This window comes from Gopherus flavomarginatus, chromosome 22 (assembly GCF_025201925.1).
Source record: "Gopherus flavomarginatus isolate rGopFla2 chromosome 22, rGopFla2.mat.asm, whole genome shotgun sequence".
In the NCBI taxonomy this organism is placed as follows: domain Eukaryota; kingdom Metazoa; phylum Chordata; order Testudines; family Testudinidae; genus Gopherus; species Gopherus flavomarginatus.
In genome coordinates this window covers 16,262,677-16,275,746 of record NC_066638.1, presented here as the reverse complement: position 1 = coordinate 16,275,746, position 13,070 = coordinate 16,262,677, and the positions used below count along the sequence as shown (strand labels likewise).

The following is a 13,070-nucleotide window of genomic DNA, read 5'->3' as shown; positions in this document are numbered from 1 at the left end:
CTAATATGATTTTTTGAAATTAGTAATAAAAACACTCCTCCTCCCCCAAAAGCACTTACACATAATGGCTGGGGGGTTTTCAAATCTGCCATGGGCATTTTGATGCACATCCCCTATGAATTCCAGTAGGGATTGTGCAACTATGTCCCCTGCATCGTTTTGAAAATCTCACCCCTTTGAGCTCCAAAGATCAAAATGCTCCCACTCCCCCCATTTTAAAGTAAATGCTTAATAGACAGACATTTCCAGATTTCAGAGACTTGCCTCAAGCCCTGCCACACCACATTTTTTCTTTTCTTTTCTCTTCTTAAGTGGCAAGCACAGTGCAAACTTCTTCTTCTTTAAACTGCCTTAAAAGAAGCAGCATTAATATCTGTGCACCAGCTATGTCTCAAGTGCCAACCTGAAATACTTAGGGCCTGATTTTCACAGGTGCTGTGTTTCCACAGTTTCAGAGCTGTGCAGCTCTGCACCTCTGAAAGTCAGGAGTCCAGCAACCAACAACTGGAGGCACCACAAGTTAATGACACTGATCATTATGGCTGCACAAAGGCTAATTGAAAAGCTAACGTGATGTTCTGTTGAGCTTTCTGATCACAGGAACTGCTCCCTTTCCTGGTGAAGTGCCTCACATTGGTGAAAGCTAGCGAAGCCACTTCATTTAATATTTGAAAAGCAAAATATTATAATAGGAATTCCTCCAGCTGTAATTGCAGAGTGTATGCACGACAAACAATTGACATTTACCACTATAAGTGCTTCAGAGAGATACAGTACCTCACCACAAAACTGTGCTAAAAAGTGGTGCATATGAGAGACTAAGCAAGTTTGCAGAGGAAGGAATGAGAATTAGCAACATTCCCCCCACCACAATAACATTTCTGTGTGTTACGCTGACATCAGCCGTATCAAAGTCCTCTTAGCTGATCCATGGCTCATTATGTGCTCACGCCAATGTCTCTGGGGAAAAAATACTTTAAAAATAAAACTGGCAAATTCCTTGAGCTCACCTAAGTAGCAAAGGAAACCTAGTGAATTGGGTTCCATTTGGAGTTGCATGTTGCGAAACTTTGCTTGTTTAAAGAAGAGAGTTTCTCTAAGGGAGTGAAACATTTGCATTGTTCTGCCAGGGATTTTCCATGAGGAGTGTCAGCCAGTGTCTGGAACTGCAGCTTCCGCAGCCTGTCATAGAAAGGGGATGAGATCATCAAGGAGAAGCCAACCACAGATTCTAGGTTGTCCACCAAGGCAAGAAATCACAGGGGAAAAAGCAGTTGGAGGCAGCTAATGTACTCCAAAAAAGATTTTTAAAAAATGTATCCATTAATTTAGTAGTGATATTGAAGAAACAGCTGCAAGGTTTCTACATTTCCCCTAGTCTGAAAGGAAACTTTCTCAGATCAAGCAGGCTGGGTTAGGCCGACGTGTGAACCACTTTAGTTACAATCCCATCTACAAGCTTGCAGCATGGGGTCTGGAAAACAGCACTACAAGGCAGAGTATCTTGCAGCTCAACCCTGGGACTTTCTGGGGAGCACCAAGTTTGAATCTCATCTAGTCTCTGATTATTTGTACTGTACTAGAAAGACAAGGCAATGGGTTTTGAATTCTTTTAATTAGACATTTAGTCTGCCCAAGGCAGCGCTGGGTGGGATGGTGTTTTTACACTGAAATCATAACCCTGATTCAGAGGACTTTAGGGTTGATGACACTAGAGCCATCAGTGGAGAAGTTTTACTAAGGAGGCTGGATGAAGGAATTAGAACAAGAAGAGTGATCCTAGTAAGGGCCTGAATGTTGCTCTGACTCCCCCCAAATCAACCTAAAGTCTCTAATGCAAAACAAAACCAGACAACATTGCCCTTACTACCAAAGATGTGCAAAAATGAAACGTGATTAGGGTGATTCTTCTTTCACTCACACTAGTGTAAATCAGAAGCAATTCAGCCGAAGTCAATGAAATTGCATTGGCGCAAAACAAGAGTAAATGAGATTAGCAACTGGTCAAATTGGTGGAGTGACATGTGCTGGTGTAAATCTGGAGTAACTATAGTGGAGTCAATGGAGTGTTACTGTTTTAAAAGAGGTGTGAATGAGAGGAGAATTCAGCCCACAATCGTAACAAGCATCTCCTCCTACAAAGAAAAATGAAGTTTTACCATTAACAACAATAGACAAGCCAGGCCATTTGTGTCTGCTTTCTGGAGAATGCAACCCACCCTTCTCCTCTTACGAAGTACCAGTTGTATGTGATAGTCTTGTAGAAGCATAAGTGAAACTATCAGTGTCTAACCTGCTCAGATCTTAGCAGTACCTTCCCCAGTGCAATGCACAAAAATGATGCAGTATTGTGAAAGCGCAGTAGAACATATATTGACTGTAACTACTCCCCAGGATATTAGATTTCATCTTGGCAACACTAATGCATAGTAAGCAAGCTAGGTTTCTTCTACCATGACAGACTCCCCTCTTTCAAACCTAGTCAATATCAATCTACAATTTCAGGATGTAAGATTTCAAAATGGGGATACACCCCTGAAACACTGAAGTATACTGATGAAGACGATACAGAGCGACTGAGGAATCATGACACTGCTCCCAAACTAGCACTGGTCCACTTGACCTTCAAAGATAATTTTCATTGTTCAAAATCACTTCGATGTCCTTCAGTCAAACACCATGTGGGTGTTTTTATTATCTCTGCAAGAAGTATCAGCTGTGGCATGGCTTTTTCATGCAACGACCACTCGAGAGACCCTGTATTAAGAGAGCTAAATAGACACAGTGGCAGTCTCTGAGCTCAGAAAAAGGAATGACACCAGTTGTTTTACAGTAAGGCCCTTCAGAGGATAGGTTTGTTTGTGTTGGGTGAAAGTTTGGTGCAATTGCAGATTCCTGGCTATATATAAATTCTTAAGAATTTTCAGCATTAAGAGTGAAATCCAGCTGCTGAAACTGCTGGCCAAATGGGTTTCAGTTTTAGGGTTTGTTCTCCGAAGTGGAATTAGTTCTGGTTTGAAAGTTCTGATTGACAGCTCTGGGGACAAGTCCTTTGTTCAACTCCAGGTAAAGTACAGGCAGAACCAGACAAGTTCGCTTAGACTCCCAAATAGAGCTGAACCTTGACATGCTGAAAAGCCTAGACTGGGATTTCAAAGGAACCTAAGGGAGTTAGAGGCCTAAATCCCAGTAAAATTCAACGGGAGTTGGGTGCTTTGCTCCCTTAGGTTCATTTAAAAATCACTGCCATGGCCCAGACTCTGTGGCTCACTTAGTTGTTACCTTGTCTGCTGAGATAAGCAACAGGGGCCCAATTAATGTCCTTGTGGTGACATGAAGAGGGGATGGGGATGGGAATGGGATGGGCCTGAGACCCAAAACATTTCACACAGGCACCTTTTGGTCACCACCATGCTGCTGCGATCCAGATGGGAACATTTCTGTCGCTTAACTCTGGATTTCGAATACAGTCATGAATGAAACCTTCAGGGCAATGCTCAGCATCAACAAAAATTGGATTCTGAACCAGAACTTCTCGATAGCTCAAGAGCATTTGGATCTGGAGCTTCAGTTCGGGACCATCTCTGTTTAAAAAATCCCCTGAGGGCAAAACACAACAAAACCAGGTATCAGCCTCTCAGAACTGCCAGAGAGACATTTAAAAGTATGGAGAAAACACTACATGTTTTAAAATGAGTGACACTGGGGCAGGTCTGACGGTCAAACCTGGGGGTCTGGAGACTCTCACAGATTCACTGTAAGGGTTGTCATTCTTCTCCTTTAAGGTTGGCTAATGGGTGCAATGGGAATCTTGAAGTATAGCTCTTATTCCCCTGTTAGCAGGCTGGACAGCAGCTGGTATCGGCAGCACTGTAAATGAGGTACTTGTGGGAGAAGTTGAATGGTGAAGCCAAAGAGCAATAGCAGTACGGAGGGAGGTGAGTGCTGATAGCAGCAGTGGGAATGAAAGAGGAGTCTGAAGAAAGAGCCGGAGAGAGAGAAAGAAGGAACTGGAGTGAGACAGATGCAGCAAGCTCAACTTTTGCAGGAGTAGCATCTTGAATTGTTTTGCAGTGATTCTCTCTGGCTGACCCACAAGAAGCATTAAAAGGCTCACAAAAGATCTGCGACCAACCATAGCTGGTTGGTAGGATGGATCTGGCCAATACTACAGGACCAGGGTGAGGCAAAGAGACAAAGGGGAAAATAAGGGAAAGAGGGTATTGTCCCTATGAAAAAAACCACAATTCGATAACTTCTTTGGGAGAGTGGGCAACCAAATTCTGAAAAATATTCCCAGCAGGCTGAGTATGAAACCACTCATAAAGTACTGCAGTCCCCGTGTAACCTCTGAAGGCTGGTCACTTCACTGGTAGAAAGTGTCCTGAGAAGAGTCACTTTGCCAAGCAAGAATGTAAAGTGTGTTAGGGGCTAAATCGCTCCATATCAATAGCTGCACTGATATGATAAGACATTGACCACTGAGTGTTCCCATAGTATCTCTGGTGAACCACCTTCCCTGTGCTGACAATCAGAGCTCCGAGTGGAGCCTTTACTCTATAATTTGGAGGTAATATTTTAGCACCCATTTCTGATGTGCTGCATCAGTGATTATGTGTGGCAGTAAGCAGCTGTCATCTTCTCTTCTGTATACAGAAGTACGGCTTTTTTTGGTCAATTCTACTGCTGTTCTGAAATAAAATGTAAGGTTATTTCAGGATGAGTAATACATTCATTGACGTCATGTTACACAGAGCATGTTAAAAAGAGTTACTTTGTTTTGTTTTTTAAAGGGTGTAAAGTTTAATAAAATGTAGTTAAGAGACTGGATTTCGCTCTGTATTGGGGAACACAGGTTTTTCAGTTAACCTGAGTGGGACACCTATAGTTCATTTCCCTACTGTTTAGAGCAGAATTCTCTTAAAATAGGCCACTCTGGGAGAGAGACTCCTATGCTGATTTGTGTAAAGTAAGGTGAATTTCAGCCACATCAGACTGTCCTTCTACTTGATCACAGATGACAAGGTATCTAACTCCCAGAATATGAGTTTCCCTCTGAGATTCCTAGTTCCAAGAGGAACCAATATGAGGGCAGTGACGGTGCTTCATGTGTTTAAAGACAATAACATGCAAGGATCTTTTGTCCATGGGAAATTCATTCGCTACACAGAAGTAACACCAACCTGCCTAAACAAGAGTATTTGCACAGTGTCTTCCAAGCGTGGCTTTGCTCCCATTCCAAAGCCTGCCTCCTAAATCCTGGGAACTCACTAATAAATAATGAGTTGCGAGCCACAGAGTTCAAGATGAGATGTTATTATTTGTTTGCTCTTCTATACTTCTCTGCATAGATCTACCTCTCAATGCCATTGCCTACATCTTTGCAAGCTGAGTTGATTTGTACATTTGAGGCCATACCTCTAAGCAAGAGAGGGACTGCTTGGACTGAACCTAATGGCAGACTTTCATTAACCCCTCTTTTGGTTTACATACTTTGATTGTATGCTAATTCAACATTTGAAAAGAAAAGCAAATGTACACAGGTAATAGAAAAGAGAAAACCACACCCCTGCCACAACAAAGTCTTTTCTAACCAGATAAAACCAAGAGGACTCACCATCTCCCAGCAGGACCGACCTATCCTGATACAAGCTTCTGACTTTTTTTTTTGCCTCCTTTGAAATACATAGGATGTAGGATCCTTAATTGTATCCCATTGATATACTACTTGTTAACTGATTTTTATTTTTCAAAAGATAATCAAAAATATTAAGGGAGTGCAAGAGAGTGTGATGAATTACCATGAAGTAAGAACAGATGATTGAGCAAATTTAAAGCTTTTGATTGGAACTGCTTTGGTAGCTAAATCAGAGAATTGGGAAGGAACCCAAACAAGTATACATAAAGCAAACCTACTGGTGGGCATTTGACCTGTGTAAAAACAATTGGTCAATTGGCCAGTCAAATACTGTGAAATAATGTGAAAAATGGTCAAATATTTTAAAGCATAAATGTATTAGTACAGTAACAAAAGTAACAAAAAAGAGCAGACATTATGGTCGCCAGTAGGCTTAGCGTTAGATACTTGTGCCTAGTTACAAAAAATAAGTTACTTAAACAAGGGACTTTAACTCAGAAAAATACAAAACAATGAAGTTCTAAAAGAATTAAAGACTGACACCATCCTGCTGCTGCCTATAGCAGGGCATTCTTGGAATATCTGACAATATTTCATGATGGCCAAATAATAAATAAGTGGTCAACTGACATTATTTGACGGGTCAATTGACCAGTTTGCTAAGCCTATGCAATCTATCCTTTCAACTCCCCAGCAAAAAAAAAACCCAGCTTCAGAAAAGATCATTCCAATTCCTTCATCATACAGGTAAAACAACTAATGAGAACTTTATTTTGAGGGGAAGACTCTGAAAAGAACTAGGAAATATGGTGTCATCCCCACTGCAGTCCATCATCTCCTGCACAGAGACAGCTGCAGGAAAAATCTGCACTCTTCAGCTGTCTCAACTGAACCACCTGCAGAGCGGTGCTAATGATGTGCTTGCTAACTTGAAGACCAACTCAGGAAAGAAACTGAATCCAGCCTGAATTATAGAGAAATCTCAAGGGTGTTCAGTTTAAGGTGGCTGTAGAAAAGTAAAAGGGAACTGCTCATGTCGATCTATACCTGACCATCCCCTGTTGATATCCACCAGACACCTTTACTGACTTGACTTTATTTTTACTGATAGCTCTTCTGCAACAGGCTGTAATAAAAGTCTGACAACAAAATGTGATACTTACCCTCCTTCAAAGATCTTGATCCTGGCTGGCTCCCCTCTTTTGGATATGGGAGCCTCTTCTTCTGATTTGCCTCTTTTATCCTCTTCCTTCTCAGCTCTAGTTAAATCTTTTCGACCTTCATTGGAAAGGAGTGAAGGCAAATGAACCTACCTCCCCAAAAGAGCAAAACAATCATTTATTACATTTCAAATGGCTCTAACAAACACACAGACCATATACACTGGGTCCTCTCAGATAGGGAAGGCAACTTACCACATGTGGCGCTGACTATGATGACTGTACCCTAGTAACTAGGACTTACATTTTCAAACATGATCTCTAATTCTGGATCTTGTCCTCTGTTTGACATGTCTTATTTAGACTGAACTTTAAGGGTTGGGAATGTGTTAAAGAACCATATAAATTAACAACTATTTACATATTTTATTATAAAAACAATAATCATTAACAAATATTTAAGAATTACTTTCCTCTTGTAAGGTGGATCTATACAGTTATCTTCATTTTACAAATCTGAAAACTGAGGCATAGACAGGTGAAGTGTCTTGCCCAGGGTCACTCAGTGAGTCCGTGGCAATCGGGAATAGAAACCAAGAGACCAGGTTCCCAGTGCCTTGCTCCAGTTGTTAGATATTATCTCCTATATATCCATACACTCTCTCAGATAGATTCAGACAGTGTATGGCCTGGTCTATACTACGCGTTTAAACTGAATTTAGCAGCATTAAACCGATTTAACCTTGCACTCGTCCACACAATGAGGCCTTTTATATTGATATAAAGGGCTCTTTAAACCAGTTACTGTACTCCTCCCCGACGAGAGGAGTAGCACTGAAATTGGTATTGCCATGTCAGATTACGGTTAGTGTGGCCGCAAATCGACGGTATTGGCCTCCAGGCGGTATCCCACAGTGCACCATTGTGACTGCTCTGGAAAGCAATCTGAACTCGGATGCACTGGCCAGGTAGACAGGAAAAGCCCTGTGAACTTTTGAATTGCATTTCCTGTTTGCTTGATCAGCATGGGCGGCGATGCAGTCCCAAATCCAAAAAGAGCTCCAGCATGGACCATACGGGAGATACTGGATCTGATCACTGTATGGGGAGACAAATCTGTTCTATCAGAGCTCCATTACAGAAGACGAAATGAGAAAACATTTGAAAAAATCTCCAGGCTATGATAGACAGAGTCCACAGCACAGTGCTGTGTGACAAGCGTAATGGAAAGCCAAAGAATCAAAAGCTCATGGAGGGAGGGAGGGGGTACTGAGGACTCCAGCTATCCCACAGTCCCTGCAGTCTGCGAAAAGCATTTGCATTCTTGGCTGAGCTCCCAATGCCTGAAGGGTCAAAAACATTTTCCTGGGTGTTTCAGGGAATATGTCGTCAATTTACATCCTTCCCCACCCCGAAAGAAAAGGGGAAAAAAAAGTTTCTCGCCTTTATTCAATGTCACCCTATGTCTACTGCATGCTGCTGGTAGACGGGGTTCTGCAGCGCTGAACATCAGCATCCCCTTCCCGGTGGCAGACGGTACAATATGACTGATATCCGTCTTCATCATCAGCCCGTGAGTGCTCCTGGCTGGTCTCGGTGAGGTTGGCCGGGGCGCCTGGGTAAAAATGGGAATGACTCCCGGTCATTCCCAGCAGATGGTACAGAACGGCTGGTAACTGTCCTCATCATAGCAACTGGAGGCTGAGCTCTTTCAACCCCCCCTTTCATGTCTAAAGAAAAGATTCTGTACTGCCTGGACTATCATAGCAGCTGGAGGCTGCCTCCCCCTCATTTTATCTCACTAAAAAATCAGTGTTTCTTATTCCTGCATTCTTTATTACTTCATCACACAAATGGGGGAACACTGCCATGGTAGCCTAGGAGGGCTGGGGGAGGAGGGAAGCAATGGGTGGTGTTGTTGCAGGGGCACCCCCTAGAATGGCATGCAGCTCATCATTTCTGCGGGATCTCTGGGGCTCTGACACGGAGTGGCTATCCTCTCTGGTTCTCTAGTACACTTGCCCCATATTCTAGGCAGGACTCACTCTATTTTTAGACAAAACATAAAGAAGGGAATGACCCAGGGAGTCATTCCTGTTTTTGTTCATGCGCCCCCGGCTGACCTCAGTGAGGCCAGCCAGGAGCACCCATGGCAGCAGCAGACGGTACAGAACGACTGATAACCGTCATCTCATCGCCAATTTACAACGGCATGGCAGACGGTGCAATAGGGATGGTAACCGTCTGCTACCTTGCAAAGGCAGATGAATGCTGCTATGTAGCACTGCAGTACCGCGTCTGTCAGCAGCATCCAGTACACATATGGTGACAGTGACAAAAGGCAAAATGGGCTCCATGATTGCCGTGCTATGGCATCTGCTAGGGCAATCCAAGGAAAAAGGGCGTGAAATGATTGTCTGCCGTTGCTTTCACGGAGGAAGGATTGACTGAAGACATTTACCCAGAATCACCCGCGACACTGTTTTTGCATTGGGATCTCAACCCAGAATTCCAATGGGTGGGGGAGACTGCGGGAACTATGGGATAGCTACGGGATAGCTACCCACAGTGCAATGCTCCGGAAATTGACACTAGCCTTGGTACATGGACGCACACAGCCGAATTAATGTGCTTAGTGTGGCCGCGTGCACTTGACTTTATACAATCTGTTTTACAAAACCGGTTTATGTAAAATCAGAATAATCCCGTAGTGCAGACATACCCTATGAATTACTGGAAAGGAAATAGTTTTAAAATGTAGGAGTCTGGCCTCAGCTTTGGTAACTTTCTTCAGAAATCTAGATTTTCACCTTCTAAACTTTGTATGAACTGATGGTTACTGAAAGCTCTTGGGTGACTTCCTTTCAAGAAGAGCAAAGCTAGCCAGGGGTTTAGCACCCCCACCGCCACAAATATAATGACAACAAAAACTGTTTCTCCCTCTCCGCCAAGAAGTTCTAAAAGTGAAGTTTTCTCTTCTTCCCGCTGTTAAGCATGAGGCTCTTTGCTTTGTCACAGATCCAATCATAAAGACAGTCACACAGTGACATGCCATTTAGCGTGACTGTAAATCATTATGTTCTGTGCTATGTGACTCAATCTGTTCTAAGAAGAGCAAGACTCTGCATCTGGACCTCATTACGCTACTTCAAGGAGCTCTGCATGACATTACATTTGGTGACATTGCAAAGTTATGAGTTAACAAAACATTTTCTTTCACATCATCCACAAAGGTTTGAAAGTGCAATGCAAGTTAGCTTTCACCTAAATTATATCTACTCTGTGTACACAGCAGTACAGAGTGATTTCATTTTGTGGATATTGCCATTAGATGCTCAATGTATCATCCATAGCATTAAACTGTGTCCCAGATGATCAACAGTTTACTGCTTGGGGGAAGGTTGGGAGTGACTTGTGAGAAGTTTCATTACTGTGTGTTATTGCAAACTACAATCAGATTATTAGCCAGAGGAAGGAAGATCTACCATAGAGTAGTGATATGATACTTGGCAAAGTTTTCAAAATTGTCCACTAATTTTGGGAGTCTGGCTTGAGACACTCAGCGTACATCTACACAGCAAAAAAATCCCCACAGCAGTGAGTCTCAGAGCCTGTGTCAACAGACTTAGGCTCATAGGGTCTGCGCTGTGGGGCTGAAAATAGCAATGTAGATGTTCAGGCTTGGGCTGGTGCCTGAGTTCTGAAAGCCGAGGGTCTCAGAGCCCAGGATCCAGTCCAAGCCCAAATGTCTACATTACTATTTTTAGCCCCGCAGCACAAGCCCAAGTCAGTTAACCCAGGCTCTGAGACACACAGCTGCGGGGATTTTTTTGTGGGGATTGCAGGGTGCTGAGAACCTACAACTCCAAATGAAGTCAGTGGGAGTAAAGATGATCGGCACCTTTGAAAACCAAACCTTAGATGTCATGATTTGAACATCCAAAGATAATGAAACTTTCCTGCAAGTTTTCACCTTAACTTTTTCTATGCCCCAGTTTCACCGTTTGTAAAAGAACAGTAATGATATATGCCATCACAGATGTAGCGTTAGGCTTAATATATCAATCTTTTTAAAAGGGTCAGATATAAATGGACAGATGGAAGGCCCTAGACAGATGTAAAATAAATTATACAGTTACTATTTTACTATTATACAACTGCATCATTAACCAAGTGTGCACATTCTCTATGCAGTTTAGTTAGTCATGCAGCTATCTGCAGAGCAATCTACTCTTGCTTCAAACTTTACCTGCTTGGTAAATCTCCCTGAGATTGAAAAATCAAGCCAAGTCAGAAGACTGTATGCAATGTACTACAGCTTACTGGTAACAGATGGTATGTTCTCTTGTATTAAAGATTATGGTTTATATTAACTTTTCTACTGTATTAACTGACAATGTATAGTTATAGAAAGGATTTTTAAGTAAAATAATTACAAAGGTTCGGACTGAAGCCTGAACTTTCAGCCCCTTGACTGAGGCCACTGGAACCCAGCTATTATTCACCACAGCTTCCTGGGTAGCCAGGAAACTGTCCCTGGGACTCTCTCTCAATAACATGTAAATGAGCAGGCTTTAGAATTTCACTCCTACTGAACATTTGATTAAAAAATCACTTTTTTTCCTCCATTGAATTAAACATGATTTGTGTTAATATTATCCCACTGAAGCAGCAGTTACTAATATAAACTAAGGAAAAGCATTTTCTTAGAAGACACATCAATACAGCAGCCATCCCAATTTAGTGTGTCCCAGCTGGATACAGTAAACGTAAAAATACATTTTACACATACACAGCACCTTTCATCATGGAACATTTTACACATATATACATATACCACCAGTAAATGGAAGTGGCTTTGGAGTGGGAGACAGATATATAAGAGAGAGCACAACAGTGTGGGGAGGTGCATTTTGTAGATACACCAGGACAAATCCCCTACTCTTGCAAAATGCAGCACGACCACTTTAATATCCACTGGGGCTTTCTTTCTAAGGTTTCGGAAAAAGATCTTTAATCCATTTGGGGGAAACTGCATGTAATGAAATATCTCTGTCTTGAGGATTGAGAGTTGTCATCCCTGTCTAGATTTTAACCTATGATTACAGGGAAACCAGATATTTTAAACCTGATGTTTACGTCAACTTACCCAGCACAGCCTAAAAGCACTACTCTGTGTACGTGTGAGCACCCACAGCCCATGACAAAGCCAAATGGCAGGCGGGTGGCTCAGCATTTCTCAGAATAAGGCTCATAGTTGGTAATACACTTTGAGACTCTTTAGGATGAAGGATGCAGCATAAGGGTAAAGTATTTGTTATTGTTATTATAATACACATAGTATGTGTCTCCTAGCTCCTTGAAACCATGTCGTGGGGGTTTCTGCAGGAGATTGATGGAACTGCTGAAGAGAAATATGGTAACTCTGGTGCGTATTTTAAGACATATTTATAAGCAGCAATTGCAGCTGACATTACAATAAATTCAATCTTCAGGGTTCATTTTGCGATTCAGAAATAAAATGAACAGTCCGGCAATACAAACTGGGTTGAAATGAGTATCAAATTGCAAAAACTTCAGAGCAATTCTGTTTGCAAATCTGCATAATCATGACCTGGATTAGGGATTTGTATAGTTCCATAGTAACTGAAAACAGTATGTGCTATGCTCTGGAATCCTCCCTTCCCTCCCCACCACCAAAATGAAAGGGAAAGCACCGTGTGGTACACAATAGCTTCTCCCAGACCCGTAGGCCCACATAGCACCCCAGTGACTTTAGTGGAGCTCTGCCTGGGTGAAGCAGCTTGCATGACTGTGGCATGGTTGGTTAAGAATATAAAACAGGTTTGTCTTACTTCTTTTAACCTTTCTCAGGGTTTAAGGTCAATTTTACAAAAGTATTTAGGCCCTTAAAGATGCAGTCAGGCACCGAGTGGCATATAAGCACCAAAGTGAGTTAAGTGCCCAACTCCCATTGATTTTTCAATGGGAGTTAAGTGCCCAAGCTGTTCAGGTGCTTTAGTAAATCCCACGACCCGTCTATCTGCATCTTTAGCTTCTTAAATATCATTGTAAGTCTGGCCCCAAGTACTTTTGCCTGTTCAGATACCATGGTGCTGACTGTGGGATAGGCAGATAGACTCACAGATAGAACCCCAGGATAGCTCAGTAGTTTGAGCAGTGGCCTGCTGAACCTAGGGTTGTGAGTTTGATCCTTGAGGGGGCCATTTGGGACTGGTCCTGCTTTGAGCAGGGGGTTGGACTACATGACC

The 13,070-nt window shown here is 42.4% G+C and overlaps 1 protein-coding gene across 13 annotated transcripts in view; it reads right to left on the bottom strand.

The window, feature by feature from the left end:
* Positions 1–13,070, bottom strand: part of HIVEP3 (HIVEP zinc finger 3) — a 435,200-nt gene that overhangs the window by 90,257 nt on the left and 331,873 nt on the right. For 12 of the 13 annotated variants that reach the window (XM_050932270.1, XM_050932274.1, XM_050932275.1 and 9 more), the window contains one exon: positions 6,802–6,947. In XM_050932270.1, the coding sequence (XP_050788227.1) occupies positions 6,802–6,947 (146 nt within the window). Of the gene's footprint in view, positions 1–3,396; positions 3,512–6,801; positions 6,948–13,070 lie in introns of those variants that run through there. The other variant, XM_050932282.1, reaches the window with a different exon arrangement.